General features: G+C 37.1%; 5 protein-coding genes across 12 annotated transcripts; 2 read left to right on the top strand and 3 right to left on the bottom strand.

Moving 5' to 3' along the window:
• The first annotated feature begins 825 nt into the window (after positions 1–825).
• LOC148786807 (uncharacterized) lies at positions 826–2011 on the top strand. Its single transcript, XM_088885352.1, has one exon. It carries the CDS (start codon positions 946–948, stop codon positions 1864–1866), a length of 921 nt encoding a protein of 306 aa, XP_088741478.1. The 5' UTR covers positions 826–945; the 3' UTR covers positions 1867–2011.
• A 1643-nt stretch (positions 2012–3654) lies between these two features.
• LOC148786806 (Homeodomain-like superfamily protein) lies at positions 3655–5239 on the bottom strand. Its single transcript, XM_088884452.1, has one exon. The coding sequence runs from the start codon at positions 4990–4992 to the stop codon at positions 3835–3837; it is 1158 nt and encodes a 385-aa protein (XP_088740578.1). The 5' UTR covers positions 4993–5239; the 3' UTR covers positions 3655–3834.
• Positions 5240–6006: 767 nt separating this feature from the next.
• On the bottom strand, positions 6007–14256 carry LOC105170154 (phosphatidylinositol/phosphatidylcholine transfer protein SFH9). 6 transcript variants are annotated; one of them, XM_011090790.3, is made up of 17 exons: positions 14107–14254; positions 13711–13955; positions 13309–13352; positions 12914–13214; positions 11334–11433; positions 10419–10685; positions 10235–10312; positions 10042–10143; positions 9906–9955; positions 9714–9813; positions 9483–9581; positions 9216–9299; positions 7748–7808; positions 6911–7287; positions 6734–6808; positions 6405–6587; positions 6007–6292 (listed from the first exon to the last, which is right to left on the bottom strand). In XM_011090790.3, the coding sequence occupies exons 3-16, from the start codon at positions 13313–13315 to the stop codon at positions 6564–6566; spliced, it is 1725 nt and encodes a 574-aa protein (XP_011089092.1). In that variant the 5' UTR covers positions 13316–13352; positions 13711–13955; positions 14107–14254; the 3' UTR covers positions 6007–6292; positions 6405–6563. The 6 variants fall into 6 exon arrangements, with proteins under 6 accessions (XP_011089092.1, XP_011089094.1, XP_011089091.1 ...); XM_011090792.3 differs by having other exon boundaries at positions 6911–7266; positions 13711–14253; XM_011090789.3 differs by having other exon boundaries at positions 13711–14249.
• A 1077-nt stretch (positions 14257–15333) lies between these two features.
• Positions 15334–23069, top strand: LOC105170157 (uncharacterized). 2 transcript variants are annotated; one of them, XR_016067295.1, is made up of 13 exons: positions 15334–15620; positions 16972–17313; positions 17552–17624; positions 17732–17844; positions 18075–18159; positions 18232–18304; positions 18602–18657; positions 18908–18973; positions 19253–19318; positions 19388–19511; positions 21253–21458; positions 21576–22731; positions 22864–23069. XR_016067295.1 is itself a non-coding variant. In XM_011090795.3 (10 exons), the coding sequence occupies exons 1-10, from the start codon at positions 15469–15471 to the stop codon at positions 19466–19468; spliced, it is 1107 nt and encodes a 368-aa protein (XP_011089097.1). In that variant the 5' UTR covers positions 15335–15468; the 3' UTR covers positions 19469–19720. The 2 variants fall into 2 exon arrangements, 1 of the variants encoding a protein (XP_011089097.1); XM_011090795.3 differs by lacking the exons at positions 21253–21458; positions 21576–22731; positions 22864–23069 and having other exon boundaries at positions 15335–15620; positions 19388–19720.
• LOC105170155 (Leucine-rich repeat protein kinase family protein) lies at positions 19948–25178 on the bottom strand. 2 transcript variants are annotated; one of them, XM_011090794.3, is made up of 17 exons: positions 25035–25178; positions 24849–24937; positions 24111–24651; positions 23572–24023; positions 23356–23473; positions 23203–23271; positions 23033–23101; positions 22862–22930; positions 22695–22766; positions 22538–22606; positions 22207–22439; positions 21920–22125; positions 21701–21827; positions 21567–21635; positions 21280–21469; positions 20877–21009; positions 19948–20453 (listed from the first exon to the last, which is right to left on the bottom strand). In XM_011090794.3, exons 2-17 carry the CDS (start codon positions 24925–24927, stop codon positions 20235–20237), a joined length of 2715 nt encoding a protein of 904 aa, XP_011089096.2. In that variant the 5' UTR covers positions 24928–24937; positions 25035–25178; the 3' UTR covers positions 19948–20234. The 2 variants fall into 2 exon arrangements, with proteins under 2 accessions (XP_011089096.2, XP_011089095.2); XM_011090793.3 differs by having other exon boundaries at positions 24849–25121.
• Positions 25179–25721: the final 543 nt, after the last annotated feature.

Below are 25721 nucleotides of genomic sequence, written 5' to 3'. Positions count from 1 at the left end.
ACAAACAAAGAAATAAAGCAAGAATTGACTATTGATACCTTTCATGGAAACTTTCAGTTAAATCCTATGCATGGTGAAGTACATTCTCTTCTTTTTGTCCCGAAACGAACATATTGAAAAGAATATGAAACAAGTCATCATATATTACCAACTAATGCGTGTGGCACATTTAAAATTTGTCTCTAAAATTAATGAAGAAGTAGAGCAAAAAATTATTATGTTGAAAATATTTGTTTCAATTGAATAAATAAAAAAATATTAAAAAATTATGAGGAGTGACTGAGAGCAAAATTAGATGAGAAATAGAATGTGTAAGTTGAGAAGAGAGATGAATAAAATACAAATGAAATATATATATCTTTTAAAGAATAGCAAATTAAAAATTTAAACATTGAAAAGGGTGCTCTATAATTCTAAATGAATATAGATTTTAGGGGAGTAAACATTAACTTTGACGAGATACTTTTTTCTTTTTTTTTAATGCAAAATAAAATTAAGTAGTTTTAACTCCGATTACCATTATGGGCTAGAACATAACCCACAAGCCACAATTATTTGAAAGTATAAATACTAAAGATGAAAATATATTTACAAAATCCAACTATTTATTATCAAATTTCAGTTAATGTAATCTGACTGACATCTCTATCGAAGCTGTAAATCAAGATATTTTTACAAGGAAAGTTTAAAAAAAACACTAGTTATAGTTGGGTTGAAACTCTATTTATCTTATACAGTTACTTGCCATTACCATATATACTTCACATCAAATCCAAATTTATTTCCAAAATGCAGAAGAAGTCCTTTTGATTTAGGATTAGGAAACTATCCTTTTATAAATATCAGATCCCTCCCTACAAACTTGTACATACTTAAGAACCAACTCACACGCATACACGCACCCACAGCCGGATTGCTTTCAGGTTTTCACGGTAGATAGTAGCAATGGAAAAGATGGATAAAATAAGGTTGTTTGGACTAGATGTTTATGTTCCAAGAAGAGATGATAGTCCTGTTCAACAATCTGATCAAAGAGATGATCAGGTTGTTGCTGCTGATGATAATGATCATGTGGATACAACGCTGAGGTTGGTTGTTGAAGGCCTTGCTCCAAGAAACATGGATCCTGTACGAGTCAATGATCCTGTGCCGTTGCGGTGTTTGTTACCATCAATGGCTGTCGACGACTCCAGTGTGCAGTTTGGAGGCGAGAAACCTGATGAAAAGCCCCCTGAACAAGCTTTATCCTTGAATCTTGGTGTTTCAAGAAGCAACGGCAAAAAGCGAGGAAAAGTGTTGAAAAGAAAGCAGAACAACGTTGCAGCCGATGAAAGGAAAGGAAAATCAGTGAAGAGGAGGCGAAGTGCTGATCAGGAATTAGAACCCGCAATTCCTTTGTTGGAGGAGATTCCACGACTGCTTGAAACAATCCAATTGAGCAACGGGACAAACCCTGTTTTCTTGTACCGAAAAGAGCTCAAAAACTCTGACGTACGGGCCGATCAAAACCGATTGTTCCTGACTAAATGTGAGAAGCTGATGGAGTTCTTGACGGAGGAGGAGAGGAATATTGTGAATGGCCGGAAAGAAGGGGTTGAGGTATTGGCAGTTGATTCACATGAGCGGGAGTTCTACAAGCTGCACTTGGCAAAATGGCCAAGCTTGATGATGACGGTAATCAACTCAGACTGGAAGAAGATGGTTAAAAGGAACAATGCGACCGCAGGAGACTGGGTTGAAATTTGGGGCTATCGACTAAACGGGCAGCTCCATTTTGCTGTCAGCTTCAGGGCATCAGGAGCAGGAGATCAAAGCGATGTTGGTGGAAGCACTAGCAATCAAGGCAGTGGCACATCCGCATCTTAGAGAGGGTCGATCGAGTTTATCTTCTCTACTTTATTTCTGCTGTTGGAATCTGATGATCAACATTTTTTTATTCTACGCTGATTAATGGAGGAAGGTTTTTAAGAATCAGGAGTCAGTACAGTACCTCTTTTTTAAGAGTCAGAGTCAGTTCAACTTTGATAGGAACATTATTTTTTTTTTATTTTTGTTTACAATTTGTGTAGAAGATCAGTGTAACAGTAATTTGAGTTGAGGTTGAAGTAGTTCATGATTATGAATATATTTCTTTCATTCTAATTTGTTATGTTTTGTGAAGAGAAAGTTTGCATTTAGTTTTGGTTAACCCTCTTAAATTTCAAAATTATATCTAAATTCTTTGGGAAATCGAAAATCCAACTGAAATTTGTGGGGAATTCTTTTTAATGGTTGGATGACTGATTAGACAAATCTCTGCACTTAAGACCGGATAGGGGTCCAACTTATTAGTTTTATTTCTTTCATACATTCATATTTTTGGTATATACTATATACATAACTAATTTATATATGAATTATGATGTACAATGTTGGGTTTTTTATTTTTTTTTTTGGGTAAAGTCTATATTGTTTTCAATTTTTTTAAAGAATGTTTTTAATATTATTATTAATTTGGTATAATTGTGGTGCATGAAAATGGTATTGGTTTATATTTAACATTCAATATTTATAAAAAAATGTGTTTCTATCTAAGTATTTATGGTAGCCACATAAACATTACGTACCTCATTAATAACTTATAAGGAAAAATGACTTATCTTTTCCATCTCCTATTTGTTCCCATCTCACGTATATAATAATAGGTTTACAACCACTTAAGTTTCAAAATATTTTTTATTACATCTATTCTCTTTTGACTATAGATATATGTGTGTACATGCCGATGCTTCAAAATTTACCGTCAGTAAAATATAAAAATACGTCAGTGAGGATAAAATTGGAAATTTACTCTGCTAGTAAGGATGTAACCGTAAACAAAGCATTTTTTAAAAAGTATAAATACAAGTTGGAGGGGAAATTGAACTTTTCTATAAAGGGTCCAGATAAAAGAATAATTGATAATTATCCCATTTATAGATGAAAAAAGCTGCCTTTTTTGTGTCATGAAATATTGGACATGGTTTTCTCCTAGAAATCAAACTGCTAATATTTGCCCAAAATAGCAGCATGAATGTCATGATGCCTTGTGGAGCAATGGCTGTTGCAAGAGAGAAAAACATCTTTTTCCCCACCTCAACTTTTTTTCACTTTAACCATTTCATGTTTTGTTTCTTCTTCCTCTTCTTTTCAATCATGAGCAAAACCTAAGTTGGTTACACATTCAAGTAAACACAGACAAAATAAAACCATTCCATAGATGTGGAAACAGCAACCATAAAACATTCATTACATGAGCAGAAGTGAATCTTAAATTTGCAAAGAATTCGAGGGGCAGTTACCAACCATGATCACCAATTCAACATCTTAAAGGTGAGTTTATACTGCAAGTATCAATCACCAGTACCTAAGTTTTTCCTCAACGTAGGTCAAGAAATGCAATTTGTTCCAAAGCTCTAGCAAACTCCAGACAGTGTTATAAACATTAACAACTCCTAATATGTACTACATCCATACTAAGCTTTCTCCAACATAGGTCAATACTGTAATTTGTTCGAAAGCACTAGCGAACTTCCGACAATGTTAAAAACATTAAGAACGTCTCGTATGTACATGCATATGCCAATGCGCGTTTGGTAAATCACAAGAGAAAAACAAACAACCGCACACTGGGAATACGATAAAATTGCTTTCATAGCACTGATGAGCAACCTGACTAAAAAACAGAAACTTTATACACTAATAACTAAGTGAGAAAGCAGAATAGAAACCTTAAAAAGCTACTACAGATACATTGCAGCCTAGTTATTGCATCAATAAACGCCAAGATTATTTCCTAGAAAACATGCACGACCTTCAAGTTTCTTCAGCCATCTTCGCCCTCTTATGAGCTCCAAATGCCCTGCCAATGGTGTCGATAATCTTCCTCTGGCCCTCAAGAATCATCTCCATCCTCTTTTTCTCCATCTCCATCCGATACCTCTCTGTCTCCCGCATCAGCTCAATCTTTTTATTCTCCATTCTCATAAACCTCTCAGCAAAACCTCTAATCTCTGACACCAATTCCATTCCTCCACCACCTTCTTCTCCTTCCTCTTCCACCTCCGCCTGTCCATCCTCTACATCTTCCTCGGAATCATCATCGTCGTCACCATCATCATCATCACTATCATCCCCATCATAGTACTGCTTTCTTTTCCCATTTACTGGATTGCTCAATACTCTAGCAACCCTATTGCTAACATCGCTAAATCCCCTCTCCATAGCCACTCTCTTTGCACTCCTAACCCCACTCTTTACATCACCTCGGACGATATTATTGATACTCTTGGATTTATTCTTGGCTGCAGCTTCCACACCGTAGCCTACACCCCATTCCTCATCGCTGTCATCAGAATCACCACCTCCACCATCGCCTCGACTATTATTAGTATTGTAATAATCAGCTGAACTCGAATACAAACTACCATAACCATGATTCATATTATTGCTATTGTTACTATTACTATTAGCATTATTGGGAGAGGACTTAACTACGGCGATTGGGCGTGCATTCAGGGGCATTGGGCCGCGTTCCATTTGGTCCATGAGCTCGAAATACTGCCATGAATTGGGATAAGGTTTTTGCAGCTCTGAACGGTATCGTTTCCGGAGTTTCTCTATTTTGTGGCGGCATTGGGTGGAGGTTTTAGTTGGTTCGTCGAAGCCGCAGCGGGCGGCGACGGTGACGGCGACTTCCTCCCATTGAAAAGCTTTGAGCTGACCTTTTTTGAGGGAGTACCATTTCTCTTGGTAGGCTTGGATTAGAGCTAGGGTTTCTTGGTGTGTCCAGGGCAGCGGTGGAGACTTCTTAGGGGGAGAAAGGGTTTTGGATTCCGGCGCCGGTAGGAGAAGGGTTTCGTGTTTGGGGGAGAAGGACGGAGAGGGGGAGAGAGACTGGGAAGGCGGTGGTGGGGCGGGGAGGGGGAGGGGGAGGGGTGGGGGAGGGGGGGAGGCGGAGGGGGAAGAAGCCATGGTGGTTTGAGAATGAGAGGTGACGAGGGTGGAGCAGAGTTATTTATAGGAGGTGTGGGTGGCGGTGGCGGTGGCGGTGGTTGGTGGTGGTGGTTGGGTTGGAGTGTGGGGCTAGGAAGGTGTAAAGTGCGCCGGATTGGGGGTATGGATGAAGGTGTAGGGGACCAAGTTGCCTCCGGTTTCAATTTGATCAATTAGCTGCAGTTTCCGGTTTCAGAATGGATATCGTGCTTATCATGGAGGCTGCCATTGATAGAGTCGCATACACTAATGTTTGCTCAAGTGTTTCAGTTCTATGTGAAGGGATTTAGTAATAATTAATTTGAACAATGTAAATTAGTAGAAAAAGAAAAGGGACCGTATAAACATTAGTATAGTATAGTATAGCAAAATAATTATTTTGTTCAATTCGTATGAACATTGCAACTGTATTTCAAATTGGCTTTAATTAAATTGCATTCTGAAAATTAAGCTAAAGAAAACATTTTCGTTTTGAATTTGATGTAAGATAGCAATAAAGTGTGTCAACCAGTAAACTAAATATTGGTATTTATTTTTGGACATGAACTCATTTATTAAAAACACCGAAACTTTATTTTCTATATATTAAAACTTTTATTAACTATCATTTCAAAAATTGTTCAATACTGAACTCAAGTCGAGAGCATTAACTACAAGGGCTTATTTACTATAAAGTCTGGGCTGGATTCAGTTGTTAGGGTCTGTATTTGATTTGAAGAGACCCAACCCACACAGTACAAATGTAATTGGTTGATTATTTCAGGGCAAATTTGGTAGAATAAGTCCACAAAAGGGGCGAAGAATTGAAGCAAGAAATATTTATCAGTGACTGAACTCTGAAGCATGAAGAAAATGGTCTGTCTTAATCAAATCATACTCTTATTCACTAATTGCCGACTAGTGTCAAGTAGTAAGTAATAACAAGAATGTTGGAATGAGAGACGTGTTGTTCTTTCCTACATGTCTACCTGCATAAATCTTCAACCACCAAGCTATCACTAAAGGTTTCATTTTTTTTATATATTGTTTAGCTGCAAATTGAATACAAATGTCTTTTACAATAAAAGATGGAAAGAAATTCTAAACAATGAAAAAAAATGTAAGAGATATCAATTTCTTTGAACTCGTTTCCTGTATTTGTAATTGTGTATTGATACTTGAAATTGGCAAAATAGTGAAAGCATGTACCAAGCCCCCTAGTTCAAATGAAGTCGTCACAGCACACATCTGGCTCATACCTCCAAGAAAAATGGGGCAGGACCAAAAACCTGGCAAGCTTCTTCAATCAAGAATGAAAAATGTCAAGCACAAGCTCATACATAAATACACAAGCATATATATATATATAGGGAGAGAGAGAGAAAGAGAGAGAGAGAGATGACGCGTATTACCTCAAGACTGTTATCCACTGAATGACTGAATAACACTTCCCTGCTTGTCCAGGTTAGTTGGAAAAACAATCTCAGATGTGGTTGGAAAATGATCGTAAGCAGAATAACAACGTGTTTGAATAGTGAATGTTAGATTCCACAGGGTACTCATTTGAGATTTCACGGCCAACAACTATTAGACCCCTGTCATTGGGAGGGACATCATCAGTATCTCATGTAAACATTTGCTGAATAGAGTTAAAATTGGATAGCAATGATAATGACTAGCAGTGAAGAACAAATAAATCCGCCTTTCAAGAAGTTCAGTCAATAGCCTAATAAGAACTTACCTTTAAGTTTATGCCCTTCAGAGTCTCCATAGATTCACAAAGTTCAACTTGTTTTGATGCTGTTGCAAGCAGTGCCTAACACAATGAATTCAGCTATGTTGGTCAGCAATTAATTCATAGACAAGAGTAAAAGTCTAGGTACCATTTAGTTGAAGATTGAGTTAGAAATTGAGTTACTTTTTTGGTCTTTTGCAGGTCGTGCTCAATAGATTTTATGCGGTTCAAAGATTCAAGCAGTATGTCATCTTTCTCTGGTGGAATCTTTGCAGGCTTTTTCAAAAGTTCAGTTACCAGTTTCTCTAAATGCTGCAACTTCTGACAACAAGGGTGGAGAAGCTCCTCAGTATTGGCTCGTGTATAGTGTTCCTCCTGAGAGTTTGAATTTGGAAAATCGGTTCTTCGATATGCTTCTTTGTTTTCCATCTTAAAAAGTGCTCTCACCAGCCCACCAAGCAAAAAACATATGCATGCAAGTAATCTGAATAGTACATCCATCACTCTGGTGGAAATTGGTCCCTTTGGCAGCCTTGGTTCTGTGACAAGCCTAGTCAAATCTGAGATAAGGCTCAAATATAAGAATATTTCAAACAAAACTCCACTTCTTTTCACCTGTTGTAATCCATCCACTCACTGATGACGATATTTCATCCTTCTAGAGATTGATGTCAGTAATTTTCTGGACTGAAACATCTAATTTTGATTTTGTTTCTAGTTTTGCATTTGTCATCCTAAATCCCATGGATACTTGACAGCATACAGTTTCTAATTGATCACTATTTTTTATTTCCAGAGATACAAATATCAATAATTTTCTGAACATGCAAGTGACAAATGTAAATAAAACAACTCTACATGCTTCTGCAAAAAAGAAAATAAGAAGAAAAATCCCCACACAATTTAAATGCGATTCAGGTGGTACCTTGCTGCCATTTATTTGGATGCATGTTCATTTGTATGCTAGAGTGGTGAAAAGGACAATATCAACTGAACAAGAGAAGCCTACTGGCAACTTACTCGATGGACGATGATTCTTCACTCCAGCCCCAGTACAGAGTTTGCTCATCAACACAGTTTCCTGAGTCGGAAAAGTCAGAAAACAGTAAGATTGAGGGCACGTTATATTTATAAAGTCAATCACTTTAATTTAAATAGTGCTGAGTGTATAAAGAATTGATCAGATTGTGCACCCAAATTACACATGCATGGAACATGTACTGCAATTCTATAATTTAAAGGTACACTCAGCCAAAGTAGAAATTCTAGCCCAAACTAACTCGACAAGAATAGAGGAAGCTTTCAGTCTATCTAATGAGGTACAGAATTTTCCTCTCAAGAAGTTTCAGACATGTTGTGCGTCAAAATAGTTCTTTAAATGAATGTTCTCTTCAGTAGCAGATCAGATGGATTTTGACCCAATGGACATAAACATTTCTTTGCACCATGTTTGAATTATAATAAAACTAGGTATCTTTTCTGATTGAGCTTGCACACGTCTCTTTCCAGAAGATGAGCTTGATAAGTCAACACCTTAACCTACTATATTACAGAATAATGTAAATGAAACTTAAATCTGCATTGGAACACCAAAGGACGAGCTAGTTTCATAAAGTGAAAACCAATTCTAGAAAAATGTTATAAACAAAATTTATTGGCTATCATTGTCAGAGTTCAAGTTCACAAAACATATGACCTATATTAGAAATGGAAACACATAAAAGTACAGTTGAACAACCATAATACGAGTAATACAGGGTCAAATATTTGTATTATTACATGTAGTATGTATACAATATGGCCTCAATTCTAATTCTAGTGAAGCTAACCTTGCCTATTGTGGTCTTGAGTTTAAAATCAACCCTCATACTTCCAGTCAAGCTTAGCTTAGTTTAAACTCATATCAAGCATATTCTGAAAATATTTGACAAGCTTGCATGATTTGAGTTGGCTTCAGCTTCTAAACAGGGCAGGTAAAAAGTTTGTCAAGCAACCAGCATCCACCAGCATTTACCCTTTCCCGTGAACAATATTTTCCAGGCACTTGACTCATCTCATAAAACCCACAGAAACTAAAGGATCACCATATACCACATTACCACCAGTAAGAAAATGGAAACTAGGCATCAGAGAGAATCATAATTCACGAAATCATGGGCTCCTGGTGACTTTTTGTTTAATACATTATAATAGAGGTCAAGCATTTTACTCTTCCTGGAAGCCTGGTCATGACTGGTTATTGCGCAATGTGGCTATCCAAGTTCCTTTTCCTTCTTGGGTTACATATCCTCAAATAGTGGATGACTAAACTGGTCAGTGATGTTGAGGAATCTCCACTTTATTCTGGTCATACATTTATGTGATATATAAAGAAATGGGAAGCAAATACAGCTGAGCACCTCAATAGTGCAGGCATGTAATTAGTTAAATCAAAACACATCTTCAGTAAAACTTTCAAAAGGGAAAATGATAACTTAAGCAGTCTTACATTGCCGCAATGTGGTGTTCCTTCCATGGTACTGTGAGCAGAGGATCTTGAACAAGACGTTTGAACAGTTTTACCGATCAAGTCCTGTGCAGTGGAGCAAACTGTTAGTTCAGAGAAATCTCACACATGGCACATCCCGACGGTTCCTAGATTGGTAGTCAACTTCATCAGTCACTAATAGGTGCCATAATATTTTAGTATCAATTTTATGTATGGCATGTATAATCATGAAAGTTGGCATTTAAAAATCTCTTCATGGCATTTTACCTTATAATGAATTAGCTTAATTTCTGCTTCATCATTGGAACAAAAGCTGGTAATCTTTCTTGGATGTAGTGATTCACCATCACGTAACATGTGTACCAGCTGCAAGTATGAGTTGGATAACCCTGATTAAATGCAAAAATAAAGTGGGAAAATAGTGCAGCATCAAGTAAAATTCATTCTCGGATATCATCTTGAGTAAACAAACAGATTTTGCAAATCCAAAATCAGCACCTTCATCAGTTGTGGATCTTTCCAGGGTCCCTTGTCAGATCCAAGACACCCACCTTGATTTGGGCACGAGCATGATCCACCAAGAAAATCAGGCAGTTGACTGTTTAAAAATAAATGTTAAATAGATAACACAATCAAAATCTATAAAAACTTTGCTGTGACGCTTGCTCTAGCAGGAACAAAGATTCCCACCTAGCATCTATGACTTCCAATAGCTTATTCTGGAATTTAGAACCTAAAACCTGCAAAAGAGTAACCTTTCAACAAATTGACACTTTCATTCGTTCGCTGCGATCCACGAAAGTTTTAAAAGATATGGATCCTTTACATGTATCTTAGCTGCGGTTGTGGGATCTAGAAAGCCTTTTAACCCATTCCAGACACACTTGAATCCAGTACCAGCGTTAACTATGAACATATGATGCAATGTCTGAACATGAAGAGAACAATCCCATCAGTGTAATGAACCATGAAAAAAATAAAGTCATCCACCCTGTTTCAGGAAATAGAAGCTTAGGCACCTCAGGATAGTTGCTTCCATCTATTCTCTGCATGCGCATTACTAGATCATGTGCTAATTTTCCAAAACTCATCCAGTTCTGCATTTAATTCAAAAGACATGTTTGACATTAACAAAAGAAATAGCACATAATAAATCATTTTAAGGAAACAAATATGAAACATAATATCTAGTTCAGAACAGACCAGGCCTTGTACGTCCAGAATCGTTGTGGTCGAATCAATATGCTGCTTGGCTGCAATTGAACATGCTGGAAACTTCTCTGAGAAAGCTTTTTCAAAACCTTGAATATGATACTTTAAGAACCTTTCCACAGTGGTGACACTCATGAGCTTGCTAGGTTCAACTTTGCCAAGTCTTTCAATGTACACAGGCCGCCCTCCTTTATCTACACCATGGTAACCGTGAGGATAATAGTGCTGAACTTCTTCAGATTCATCATAAAGAAAATCCTGAAGGTAAATTCATAAGCCATTGTCATTGCAGTGGTAAGAATGTCAAACTATTTTTACAGGTATGAATCGCGAGCTGAATATATATGAACCAAGAGAGTATATCATTCTTCAACACTCTAAAGGAAAATGACAACTGAACATACAAAAAGGACAAGAGTAAGAAGCTTGTGGTAACATGTCATAACATGTTTATGACATTTGAAGTGTACTTCCATGAAATTAGAGAACAGAAGAGATCTGTAAAAAAAGTGTGGATTGGGAGCAAAAACATATATTGCGAAGGGTTTGCTGGTGTGGCTAATGTAGAAAGAACAGGAATAATGTAATGGTGTTACATAAACTACAAGAACAGTTATCAAATGAATATAGATCGTAAACAAAAGGTAAGCTAAACAAATGGGCAGATGATGGCCAGTCATGTACCAAGTGATCAATTGCTTAGCGGTCCTCACAGTGAAAATCTGCTGCAGTTATAGCAAGGGAGACTTTAGAATGGCGACTAAGTGATGTCCACAATCATCTCCATCCAGTATGATTTGGTTATCATCTCAACAAATTATTATCATATACATCAAAACCATATCTTCTAAAGAAAATAAAAAGGAGAACGATAGAAGTAATAATAGTTTGAATCTCATCATTTACCTGGATAATAGAGTCTACTCCATTCTCTTTCCTCCAGTTCAACATTTCTGCCCACATGTGCACTGTTTTATCGAGGTCAAACTTCCTAGCTTTCAAGAATCTGCAACACCACCATCCAGTTCGTTATCTGGCAATGTAAAAACTAAAACATGTCTTTTTCTGAATAATTGGAGTTGATTTTGGCTAACAGCTTAGTTGGTTAAGAGAGGTGATTAAGATAATATATAGTTCACAAACTTCGCGAGCAGTCAATTAGTTTCTTTAGTAGTAACCAAGCATCCCATAGATTCGAGAAGCAGATCATCTGAACCACCCTCAGCCACAAATAAAGATTGAAGAATGTTTGGCATCATAGGTAACACTGCAGATAATATTTAGACAGCATAGGAAATCTAATGTGCAGAAAAAAAAAAGGCATTTTTTTGTATGTCTATTGTCTTTGCATATCAAAATACGAAAGCAAAGACAATAATATATATATATATATGTGTGTGTGTGTGTGTCTGTGTATAGGAATCCTTTGATGTGTCAAGTTTCATATCTTTCAATGGAGTCCAAGAGCCGAAAAGAGAAAAAAGAGAGATTTTCTATACAACCAATTACTAGGAGTAGCTTAGACATTGGCACAACTTGCACTGGTACTAGGTTGAGTTCAGTTGTCAACTTTCCAAAGCTAAGTAACATTACATACTTTTCCAATAGTCGGTAGTTCTTGAAACCTTTGTCAAATAGCAGAATCCACAGTAGCCTAACGAAAAATTAAAGAGTTTAAGAATGGCATATTAGTGATTGTACCATATACTTATTGGCCAAGCAAGTTAGATCTCAACCAGGTGGACATAATAAAACGTACACCTTTTATTACTACTCACAAGATTAGGAAACTTGGAGATAACTTTTCCAGCAGACATAGTTCTGAAAGAAAATACATAATGCAGATAGCATTCCACCTGGAATGTTCTTCACTTCTCTGGAATCCCTTCTTTCAAATGGTTGTTATGATGGTTCTCCTTTTTTCTTTTTTCTTTTTTCTTTTTTCCGAGGAGATGCTCTGGAGGACCTTTCCCAACAAAATCTATATATCACACACACTTAGGCTTAATCATTTTATTAATAGCTGTTCATATTAACTCTAAACAAACTAAAATTTCTAAACCAGTTAATATCATTAACAATATCCATGTTGACAAGTAAAACTTAATTGATTTCAGCAAGTTATCTTCAAGCGAGGCAAATCTAAGAATACTTAATTAATTCCCAAAAAAAAATAAGAGAAAGATGGAGAGCTTTCATCTGGAAAACAGTCCAATACTCTGAAAGAAAATGAAAAAACTTTATGTAGGAATTAGGATCTATTTACAACAGCAAACCAGTAAGTTGAATGCAACAAAATTAGATATCAAAGATAGTATCAAGTCTTCTTAGTTCATACACAAATTACTCCTTTTCCGTGACATAAGAAAACCAAAAAATATGGTATCATTCAATCATAAGCAAGAAAAAAATAAATCAAAAACTTAACAAAACTAACCTGCAACAAAATTAAAATTTCATTTGGAAAAGGAGATGTGCATGAATACCTCAACATATTGTGATAATCATCATGCGGAGCTGGAAGTAGGTCTCTTTCAATCAAAACCTTGCGAAATGCAGTCACAGCCTTCTCTTTCTCCTCATCAAGAAATTCTTCGGCAGAAATTGAGGCAAATTGGCAAGGCAGCACCTGCTTACTGGGTTTCTTTGGATCACGTGTGCTGCTTGTTGGACCATTCATTGCCTTTCTCCTCAAAGATCTTGTCCTACGTTTTCTCTTCTCATCCTCTGGAACGATATCATGATCAGATATTTTCCCCTTTTCATCTTCGTGATCCATAACTATTTCTGATGATTGCAAAAATAAAACTATTGATAAGATAAATGAATCAAACAAATAGAACATTGCAAAAATATTTTACAAGGCTTAACTCAAAAATACCTGGCATTGATCTTCTAGTGTTGAGAACTCAATCGGCAAACACTCTGCACCAGTGAAGAAATTGAACCTTATGAATTCCGGAATTTGGTAATAAGAAAGAAAAGAATGCTATTACAACCCATATTTTGTTAATCCAATAGCGCAACATTATCTCGGGGAAAAGATTTTGTAAACCTTCAAGATTCAGGGTTCAGATGCATTCTCCATTGAACCGATCAAATAAGCTTTACACAAAATCTTGCAAAAGCTTTCTAAAAGGAAATTCACTACATTCTTGACGCTTTCGTAAAGCAAATCAAATCTCCCACATTCATGAGGCAAATCAAAAGAAACGAAAAAGAAAGGTGAGAATCACCATCAACATACAATGACATCATATCCAATTTTACAAATACTATATACCTCCCACAAATATCAGCACCCAAATTCCCGCAATGTTCAACGACGATCACTGCTCTCCCCTCCCCCCCACGCCGATGTGTACGATATTTACATACTCATGTACATAACATGTCCACAATTACGCACAAATGTAAAGCACGGGTAGAGCGCGGCGGACGGGGATTAGCAACCAATATCGCTTTCAGATCACTCCGCCTGTTTCACTTCCTAGAAACACAATCCTCGTGAAAGCGTCGATTGAAGTACTGTTTCATAAATATATACAAATATATTCATTCCCTAATTATACATACAAATACATATATACATATATATATATATATATAGAGAGAGAGAGAGAGAGATTCTATGGGTGGGGTATAATTCTGGTTGGGAGAGAGAGAGAGAGAGAGGAACCGTGTGGCTTTCAAATGGTCGTAATAATATCGTAGTAACGTACAAGGAGCAGGGGCGGGGGGAAGGAGGTCCGTGACGACGCTTTATCACGGCGGCGTTTATGGAGATCTTTTAAGAGAATAAGAATTTAACGTCGCCGTCAGTAAGCACGGAAAAGTTGAATAGTGTTTTTTATCATAACGTACAGAAGAATTGCCCTAAACAAATCATTACTATATTTATTATATATTCTCTTTTTCTAATAAAAAAGGGAAATATAAAGTTTGACATAGTAAATTTTAAATTGGGATTTTTGGTGGGTGATAACAACTTGTTATCTACTTTTTTTTTAATTTAGTCATAATGTGGAAGTGATGTCATTGAATGTTTATTTGATTGATTGGCTATGGAATAATATATTTACTTTAAATTTTGAAAGATACTTAATGTATATTAATAAATCACAATATAATAATGTGTATTGTTATTTTTATTTATATGGAGTGATAACTATCCATAATGTAATTATTACAGATGCATTTTCAAGTACCAACACTAGTTGGGTAGTCACTAAGTGAATGATATTAAAATATGTCAGTAAATTTGATGATAATAATATCTTTAACTTGATTGATTAATTTGAAGGTGGTCCAAAAAATCATTCTAAATTTATTTTTTTGACTATAAAACTTATCACTAATTATTACATGTGTGTGGATTTAGGTGATAAGACAAAGGTCAAACCATATATAATTGGGGATGATATTTTGTAATATGAGAGTGGGCAAACATACCAACAACAAAAAAGAAAAAGATTGTAGAAGCATAACATTATGGGGATTAGGATATAATTGAAGTGGGAAATTTGTTGTCTAGCATTGGCAATTTGGCATTGCGCGAAACATGCGCCTCAAAGTGAGGTACAATACACGAAGCAACCATTTGTTCTTGGAATCTTCCATTCCTTGTCTCAATCCAATCAATAATTATTTGCAAACTAAACGGAGATAAATGTGATTTTCAATGTATAAAAATAATCACTTAAGAGGTAATATAAAGATATTGAAAGTTGTGGATAGTTGAAATATTTATTTCCGTTAAGTAAATATGAATTTGTATAAAGGATTGAAATTGAAGTTTCTAAAACATATGGTGGTACGTTTGTAATAATTCCACAAATGTTGGACTCAATGCGAAATATTACTGCACAAGTAAACTCAAACGACTAAAACCCGAATATCCCCCCCACTCCCACTCCATTCGCTCCGCCCAACCACTTGCCCCATCTCCCCTGGATTTGGGCCCCACCCACCTCTTCTGCTCTTCTAAACTTCCACCGCTAGACTAGAGTGGACCACCCAAACTGTAATCACACTCCCATTCATGGCGCTTCTCTCTAATGGGCTCTCGATTCTCGCTATCCCCCCGCCGTCTCGCCCCTCCAACCACCGCCACCTGCATTTCACCACTTCCGTTTTCCCTGCTAGACCTTTCTCCGGAAATGCCAAACTTTTATTCAAATCATCCAACTCCCGGTATGGCTTTTCCTTCTCATGTGAGAGACTATGTTTTGTTTTCCTCTTCCGCGTGATTTGTTTATCTTTCTCTGTGCAAATCTCTGTCATTCCTAGTCTTACTGCTGCCTCTAAGTCATCATAATGCGAAATACTATAAACTTTTTGCTACTTTTAGTAATTTCTTTTTTTTAATGTGTTGGTATTTGGATGGTGGGGGATATTTATCATGCTTGAATGGTGGGATGGAGATTTTAGTATGTTTAAGAGAAACTTTAATGTTCATATATTTACATCGTCTGTGGTATGAAATATCGAGGAATTGAATTAGTAGAAACTGCCTTCTGCTCGCAACTCTAGCTGTATGTATGCAACTTGCCTGAAATTTAGGAAATAAAATATATTTACGTGGAGGAAATGGGTGAAATTGAATATAGTAACAGCATTAGTGATGCTTCCAAGTTCCAATCAATCCGGCATTCTGGTTGATGCAAGGCATCTGATACAGTGACACCCTCCTGCAATCCTTCTTCTCGCTACCGAGCAGCTGCCATGAATTTCGGCTGAAACATATCCTTTTATGGTCGCTGCATCATAAGTTGGAGGATGTTTTCAAAGAATCTCATCTCCCCCTTATCAGCATGGCAGTCTTCTGGTTTCCAAAAAGAGGTTTCTGTTAATTCCTCTCACCAACCAGAAAGTTGGTCAATTTACTCATGTCTTCAGCCAATAGTTTTTCAAGTTGTTACTGTTCGATCACATTTGTTACCAATACAATAATTCATGGTAGGTGAAGCAGGAGTTCTGTTCAGATCCTTTTTAATTGCAGTAACAGTGCTATAATGGAGGTAAAATTGGATTTAATTGTGAAGTTGTCATGTTTTCAGAATTACTTTTAGGAATACATTGGAATAAAATGGCTGAAACAAGAACGCGTAGAAGTGCATCATGGAGGGTCTGAACTTAATTTGTGAAAAGAAATGGCTACTGAATGTGTTCACTTGGAGTACTGTATTAGTGCCTTGACATCTAATAGTCACCAGGCAGCAGTCATTCTTTGCATTCAAAAAATATAACTATATTTTGCTGTTCAATGCACAATGTTTGTTTGTTGATCCCACCAAATAGACAAGAAGTAGTCAATTTTGGTTGATAGATTTCTCAGTTACAACAGAACTAGTTGTGCAAGCCGCAAGGTCATTGGTTTTTCTAATATTTCAGAGTCCATGATGAAATATGTCGTCTTGATCATGGATTTCAATTGTTTGGCTTACAATTAATCACCACAAATCACCCATTTTGGTGCTTTTATTATCCCAGGTTCATGTTGTCGCCAAAAGGTTCTTCTTTTTATTATTCCTTGCCAATGCAGGATCAAAAGCTTTCCGCAGGATGGTGTACAGAGCTCTGACAATGTCAAACCAGAAGTTATGCCAGAGGATCAAAATACAGCTTCTGATATTGCTATAGGAAGTTTAGAAAACAAAACTGCTGATAGTGAAAGTGCATTTCTGTCAAAATTAGGAATACTTCTGGGAATAGCTGCTGCGATTACATTGGTATCAGTTGGTATAAAGTCACCAAGTCAGGGGACATCACATGGAATTCAATTTTTGCTAGATGGCTCGTCCTCTTCCACTTTGGCTGCGCCTACTGGTGCTTTTAGCTTCCGGGCTTTTGGATATAGAGTTGTGCTTCCTGAATATGCCCCTGGGTATGCTTCTATATGGTGCTGCTCCCACTTTTTTCATACTTTTCATGTTGCACCTTGAGCTTTAGACAGTTTACATATGATATATTTAGCTCTTGATTCTTTTTAAGCATTATATCTTCTCTTTCATTCTATGACCTCTTACAGTCCATTTCATAAACAAAAGTAACCATCCATCCATCATTAAGTTTCTACCTCACTGAGAAAATATTTTAAAGCTTCAGTCCCTTCCTGGTTACAGATGGATATACTTTTGGCTGTTGATGGCTGCAGGATGTGGACTTTTTATTAGTGAAGAGGCTTTGAATATATGGGTCTGTCCTTTCTGTTGGTATCTCAGTTTCATACACTTCTATGCTCTTGCATCTCTGTATTTATTTCAGTCTTCTTCCATTTTATCAGGTCATTTAAAATAATGTAGGTTGGCATCTCCTTGGCACGATTACTTTCTATGGACGGGACATGGCAATCTTTAGTTGATTCATTTTCAAGAAATGCTCCATACATGATTTCCACTGTTGTGTGGGTGTACTGGTTAGTGTTTTGTTTATTTGTTTGTTTTTGCTGTTACTTAATTGGCTTATATGTTCCATGCTACCTTGTTCAATCTGTTTGACCTTATCTTTTCTACCAGAACATCTTTTTAGAAAAATATTATTAAGATTCGTATTCTTTACTCACCATCATGCCACCCTGAAGTTTATGCATTTTTAACATCTTTAATTTGTACCTATTCCAGCTTACATGATGTGTACATTTTTCAGGGGAGTTTGTATCAGTGATATGATACCATTTTACCTTGGGAAGTTTTTCAAACAATCTGGGGCATCTAATGATATTTGGTCAAAGGTTTGTACAGAAAAAAATAAGTTACAGCACAAACTATTCTCTGTCTGTGATATGACTGTTCATGAACTGTAGTTAGGGGTTGGCAAAGAAAAAGCTATGGACATTACACGCACTGTGCAAAGATATGGAAATCTTATTGGTTTCGGTGAGTTCAACTGAACTGTTAATTCCTGCATGTTCTCTTGGACCACTATTGATGTAGATAAAGTACTTCCAGTTTTTATCCTTGTATGCCTGAAAATCTAGCAATAATATCTAATTGCCAAAAAGTGGATCAGTATTGTTTTGCTCGTTACTACTTTTCTTAATCAAAACTTTCTTTTATTTCCTTTCCTGATGCAGCCTGCAAGGTTCACGCTGACTGATTCTATATCACATTCTTTTATGCAAGTCATCTTCGTTCTTGTAATTCTCATGTTTTATTTGCTATTCATGCATGCAGTGGAACGATTTTCTCTTGGAGTAAGAAATCCTACTGCTTTTCTTGCTGGGGCAATGGTCAGTCATCATATCCACATAAATAATTGCTCTCTCATTTCTCCTGTTTAAAGTTCTCCAACCCACTTCTGCTGCATTTTGAGTTCTTGCTCTCTGGTTTACATGAATGTATTTACAGTTAACTTGTGTAATTAGTTGAATGCAGCCTTTCCTTTTCTTCTCTTCCGAATCCTCATGAAACATGTCTATATAGCAAGGCAAATCTAGCCTTCACTCAAGAACTTATTCCTTTCCCTCAATCTGATCACAGAACATATCACCAGAGTGTTTCTTTGCTGGTGTATGCTGTGGAGGACTGGTCACTCTACCATTACAGGTATTGTAAACTTTGCTTGATAACACACCATCTCTCTCTTGACCCTTGATCAGACTAGTTAAATAGGTGCATGCTCTTGAGTCTAATGGACTAGGTCAATGAAAAAATTGGCTACTATCGCTTATCACCACTAAGCCATCTATTCTCATTTCTACTTCTTTCTTTACACCCAAAACATGGTCTTCCCAATATATTGCTGCTATCAATACTTGAATGTTGCATTTAGTGGAAGCTATTACCATTTTTATCTATGTTTATATTTTATTTTTCCTTTTGCAGTTGGCAATTGGATTCTTGCTGAGAGAACGTCCAGTCTTTGCCCTTGCAACTGTTGCCACTGTAGTGGTGCGTCCATCTTTTGCCATGAATAAATTCATATTGTCCATGTGGAATCTAATAGTTGTTGCTTTACAGGGAATTTGGACCGTGTTTCCATATGCTGTGGCTGCCCTGACAGCAGCATTCCTCTATTTGCGACGCCGCTACTCCAGCTAACTCTGCTCATTTTTGCTCAATACACAAATTCCTGGATCACACGGTATGCTTTCAAACCATGCTTGTGGAAGGTGTTATAATAGAATCTGGAAGATTTTCTCAATCACTTGTTCAGCTATTCTCCATGAGATTGTTGTAGCTCGAAGTTTGTTATAGGTAACTTATTAGCTTATAGAAGACTGTTCTTGTAGCATGATTCTTGTTGTACCATATTTGACAATCAACATTATAATAGAAGACAATCAATTTAAATGTGGACTTGTCCTTGCCTTTTTGTTTTATAATTCTTGTTCTAAGGGTGGTCGTTGTTATACTCCTCTAACAAGACGACTGCAGTCATTGAAGAATTCTTGTCAAGAACCTAAAGAAAAAAAGTATGAATTTATGCCTGGAGGAGTGTTACCAATGAATTTGCTTCTGTATTTCTGTGCACTATTAAACGGCAGCTTTTCTGTTCCTTAATTCTAACAGCAAAAACATTTGTAAAAGCAGAATAAAGATACAATATGACATATATATATATTCAACAGTTCCTGACCTGGTAAGTGGAGAAGTGCTTGCTTTAGCTCTAAGGCAGCAAGCCGAACCCAACTTCCATTTTCACATAACTTAAGCCATTATCTCAGCCTGCCAAGATCCAACTCTCTCATGGTATAGAGTATAGACTATGCCTCCTCTCTCCTCTTTCTCTCAATTGAGGCAAAGTATGCGGCACAAAATATTATGATAAATGCTCTCATGCATAAAGAATACTAATGCATACATATTAATTTACAAGTCCAGAAGATGCAAGATAGGCGATCTGGAGACTGTAAGCCTCTTTGAGCTCAGCCAGCACTTCTGAAATAGTTGGTCTGCGCATTGCATCTCTTTCGACTGCTCTGCAAGCAATCAGGGCAGCCCTTCTCATGCTTTCTGCGTCGAAACTTCCCTTTATGTTCTCATCCACAATCTCAAATGCATTAGCCTGCAAGTATGGCTTAGCCTGGAGATTTTGCGAAGAACTCATCAGTAACTTAACTTCCTTTACAACCTAAGAGGTACACTGTATGTAGAAATTTAAGAGAGCCCTTTATGTTTCTCACTTCAACAAAAAGTTGGGAAAAAGTTACATTGGCACTTTGAGCTGTAGGCACATTACAAAAAGACCTCTTAGCTTAGAATTACACTCACCACCAGTAGTCATATTTTACAGCACAGTATTGCAGCATGACTATTAGAGCAATTTTCCAAAATTGAGGGGTTCTTTTGTAATATTCCCAGACCTCAAGGGTGTCAATGTAATTGCAAAGATAAAAACCGACAAGATGATTGAGAAGTCGGAATGTTCCCTCTAAATGCTATCTCCTGAAGATGCAATTTTGGCTGAGAACATTTAGCGATAGGTGAAACTGATTAGTTTACTTACCCATAAAACCAAATTGAAGGAATCAGGAGTGCCGGTGTGAGTGAGCGGTTCTCGGCCACATATCAGCTCCAGAAGCACAACCCCGAAACTATAGACATCACTTTTCTCTGTTAACTGTTGAGTGGAATAATACCTGGAACATACATTTTCAATAAATTTTTTCAGGATTCCACCGGACAAGAATATCGCAATTTTATATAAGTAATTACAGTGACACCCCTGAAAGTAAGGGCATATTGTAAGAGAACCCTTAACGCATTCTCACTAAAGACCAAATAACTAGGAGGAGATCTGAAACATAAAATATGACTACATGGGTTGGCACAGTAATTTTATGAATTTGAAAGGCTGGTTTCGTAATATATCCAAAACTCAGGGCATCCAAGGAGTTTGGATAACTTACTCAGGATCAAGATAGCCTGCAGTGCCTTTGACTACTGTGGTGACATGAGATGCATCAGATTGAGTGACTTGCTTAGAGAGGCCAAAGTCGGACACTTTAGCATTCATCTCCATGTCCAAAAGAATGTTGCTGCTCTTCACGTCCCGGTGGATTATACGTAGATCATTTCCATTGTGCAGGTAGTCCAAGCCTATTCCAAAGCAACACATTTTTAGGCCGTCCAGGCTCATAATATCTTTGTGTCTAATTAGTTCATTCAACTTATAATGCTAAGTAAGTATATTCACCTTTTGCAGCATCAACAGCAATTTTCAGTCTCCGAACCCAACTCAGTGTCAGTTTCTTGCTATTTGCACCTGTTACATTCAAGAAAGTCAGAATGGTCATTGTTACGGGTGAATCAAAAACCAGAGTAACATACCATAAAGGTTATCAGCCAATGATCCTCCCGGTAAGTATTCATAAACAAGAATCTGCTGCTTTGACTCGCAACAGAACCCTTCCAACGACACAAGATTCTGGTGTCGAATCTGTGATAAAAGAGAGACCTGAAAATAATCCAGGAAATGATGATGATCAGGAGGTGTCAACATAGAAATTATGTTGAGGAAACAAAGTATTTATTTTGTTCTGTTTAGACCTCGTTGATGAAAGAATCGGCCCCCAGCTGAGTTTTATCAAACCGGACTTTAACAGCTACTAATTTGCCACCTGGGAGCTTGCCAATGTATACACAACCGAAACTGCCACGACCAATGGCCTCTTTGAAGTTGTTTGTGGTCGCTTTTATCTCTTTGTAGGTGAAGACTCTTGCGGAGTTCCAGCTTTGCATATCTATTGCATGTCCTAAAAGACAACAAAAGAATGCACTTCATCAACAATTTGATTGGAGCACTCTATGTTCGTTTACTATGAAGGTTGTCTTACTCTGTGTGTAGGTTTTTTCAGCTCTCTTTCTCTTCAAGTATAAGAGGGCTGAGAAGGAAATAACGAAAAGGGCAAGAACAGCTCCTCCAACTGCTCCGAGTAGAATTGCTAAATGGCTATGGTTTTTGCGCTTTCTTGGGGTAAATATAGTGACCTGTGGAGTCTCAAGTGAAGGATTCCGAGAAAGGCCATTACATGTTAGTGAGAAGGAAAGACACAAATTCCCTGATGTCCTGAAAATGAAAAAACACACACACAAAGAAAAGACTGATGTTGAGAAAAGCAGATATTATCAGAAACAGAAAGAACGATGATTTCTTGATTTTCTTACCTAACTTCTAAGCTTTCACGGTTCAACGATTGTGGGAGTGGCCCTTGTAGCTTATTGTTCTCCAGATTGCTTCAATTTACAGAAGAAAAATCAGATTAATGTTTCGTTGGTAAACAAATATTCCGGCTTCTAGCTGATAAAATTGCTCTGTACTCACAGTAAATGAAGGTCTCTTAGCTCTCCCAAACTTTCTGGTACGGCTCCCTCCAAACTATTATTATGTAGGTCTCTGCATAAAAAAAACACAATTTTAATTTTTTAATTCTTTTCACGCATTTCTCCTCCCCGTTTGCATCACTTGAATTTGATTTTAATGAGACTTACAGGACTTGAATGTTGATCAAATCTTCCAACTCAGAACCAAAGGATGTTATCTGATTGAAGCTCAAGTTCCTGCAATGGTACAAGAACTGTAAGAATTTACAGTCTCATGTCTGGAAACCAAAGAGATCAACAATTTTCAAGAAATATTTCTTGGAGGATGTAAACTAATACAGTTTCTCAAGATGCTGCAGTCCACCCAAGTTCTGTATTTCCCCAGCTAGCGAAGTGTTATGCAAGTCTCTACAAATACGACGCCCATGAAATAACTGGTAAGATTCAGTCAAAACTCCACAAACATAATCTATCAAATTCTTGAACATTTTTATCAGAAAATTTCTTACAGTGCTTTAAGATCCAGCAGATCACCAAATGTAGGACTAATTGTCCTCAACGCAACATCAAAAAGTTTCCTACAGGCAATCAAAGAATGTTCACTTGATGTACAATGATGAAAGAAAGAAACAAAAAATGCTCATCTAAGACATTTAACATACAATGAAGTGACCAGATTTCCATCACACCCGATGTGGTTCCACGGTTTAGGCGAACATGGGTCGTCTTGCCACCCCAGATCCAGGCCGGTTGAGTGTTGTATAACCTGAAGCGCTGAAACTGCAGATGACGATCAAAATCTTTAGATTTCCTCCAGACAAATCAAGAAACAAAACTCAATACTATGAATTACGAATCCAAGAATGTAATCTTAAGACCTGTAGTTGAAGAAGCTTCCAAAGGAATATCAAGAATCTCATAAACCTCAAGAGCATTCACTAAAGGATAGTAGCTGATTGTCTTCAAGGTGATGTTCAAAGTCCTGATTCCTTTTACAGTAAAGAACAGACTGTTAGCCTCCCACTGCATCACCGTGTAGTTTGATTGAACGACTTCTCCATTAATTATTACATCAAATGAAGGGGACACGGGCAGAATTCCTGCAAAGTAGAGCACAACATGGTAGTCTCCTTGATTATCTAGAGGTAACCTGTATACAAGATTGTTCCATCTCGCTAAAACTCGAGCAGTCTGAAGAACAGCAACAGGAGGGCTCTCTTTAATGTTTGACAAACTAAAGTTGCTTTCAACATCAAAACCAGCAGACACATGGTAAGGAGAGAAATCCTCATCAGCGTCCCATATTCGATCGTATGGATCCAAAGGGTACCTTAAATTGCAAAAAAAGACTACTCAATGTTACTCAAGACAGCGTAACAATGATCAGAAACAGGGATAGAAAAATGATGCTTCTTACCTTAATGGTCCATCATTGTATCCACAGTTAATACGGTATGACTTTCTGAGCAGCTTATCATTGGAATCTCCAAATGCACTAACATATGCTCCTGGAGGAAGAGGCCGGAGTTCAAGTGATGAAACAACGGGGAATCCACCATTAGGAATCGAGTGGAAACACAACGGCAGAATATCCTTGTTCGCTGGCCATATAAATTCTTCAATCCAGGGATCAGTATGAGCAAGATTTACCGTAGTTGTCATAAGTGTCCCAAGAGAGACAGAGAAAACAGGGGGCTTTCCAAGCCCATCGTAGTTCTTGTACACAAATCGAGTCCTAACAAGAACTAAAGATGAGGTGTTTTGTATTGGGAGCCTGTAACACTTTCTGCCGGCAGAATCTGGGAAAAATCGGACTGGGAGGCTGGTTGATGAGGTTCCCTCAGGAAAAACAACAGTAGTCATGTTGCCAATGGTAACGTAATATCCATCTGGTGTCCATGAAATGTTAGAAGAATCCACGTAGCTTGTCGTTCCACCGCATGTTAAGCTCAAGAAGCCTAATCATATAAAACAATGTAGGTTCAGACAGACACAGTATCAAACATTTTGCTAATTTTCTGACACTGATAACTGAACTAGAATAGACAGGAAGTACTCATACTAGTCTATCATGTTTCAACATTTTGTCATTATCTATTTGTTTATAGCTAATCACAATATAAAATAACATTAAACATCGAGGATAGGAACATACCATCTTGGTAGCTGAAAGTGGCTCCAATCAGTGCAGAAAACAGCATCAAGCTGAACAAACTGAAGTAATGCTGCTCCATGAGACATAAACTGTAAGAGAAATTAGTTGCAAGGATTATTGAAAACCCCCAATAAACTTATGATCAAAAGGAAGCCTTGTCATAAAAGATCTACTTCTTTCACTCACTTCTTCTGGAGAACAAGAGTACCCAAAGCAATTGGAGAAAGAAAGAGTTGCAGGAGGGAAAAAGAGGAAGCAACAACAGACTAATGAGAGCTGAAGCTGTTGAGTAAAGTTATAAAAAAGTGAACTTTTGACCGTTGCATTAGCATGCTGTGCGAGAATGAGCTTCCGCAATCATGAGCGATGATGAGGGTTGTTCTTTTTATCAAACAACGGCACCATTAGCAACAGTTGCTGCTTAACTTTGGAGAGGGAGAGGCCACCTCCATGCACCTATTATAATAAAATTTCTCCATTTTGAAAAATTACATTACTATATCTATGATTATTAATTTTTTTTCCCTGATGATCTGGTTTTGAAGGAGTGAATCTGAAATATAAAATCATGCAGAACTCCAAGAATTAGGTGTAAAATAGTTTTTTATATTGAAAAATGCATACCTTGCTCCACCCCCATAAGACACAACCACCTTTACATTTAGCAAGTCTAGTGTTTTGAATTCAGACAAAGTCATGAAAATGGTTGGATATCATCATGTCAAGACATTTGACTTAAGTTGGAAAACTCAAGATCCATAGCTCTCCATTTCATGTATTAACAGTAGTACGTATGGTAACTGATGAAAAAATGAACTACTTTACTGCATGCTTTCAAGAACACACAGAATGTATTAACTTCCAATGTCTTGT

Source organism: Sesamum indicum, linkage group LG9 (genome assembly GCF_026168435.1).
Source record: "Sesamum indicum cultivar Baizhima isolate 11 linkage group LG9, ASM2616843v1, whole genome shotgun sequence".
In the NCBI taxonomy this organism is placed as follows: Eukaryota; Viridiplantae; Streptophyta; class Magnoliopsida; order Lamiales; family Pedaliaceae; genus Sesamum; species Sesamum indicum.
Note: the sequence above shows the minus strand (reverse complement) of the source record. Positions and strands in the feature narration are given on the sequence as shown.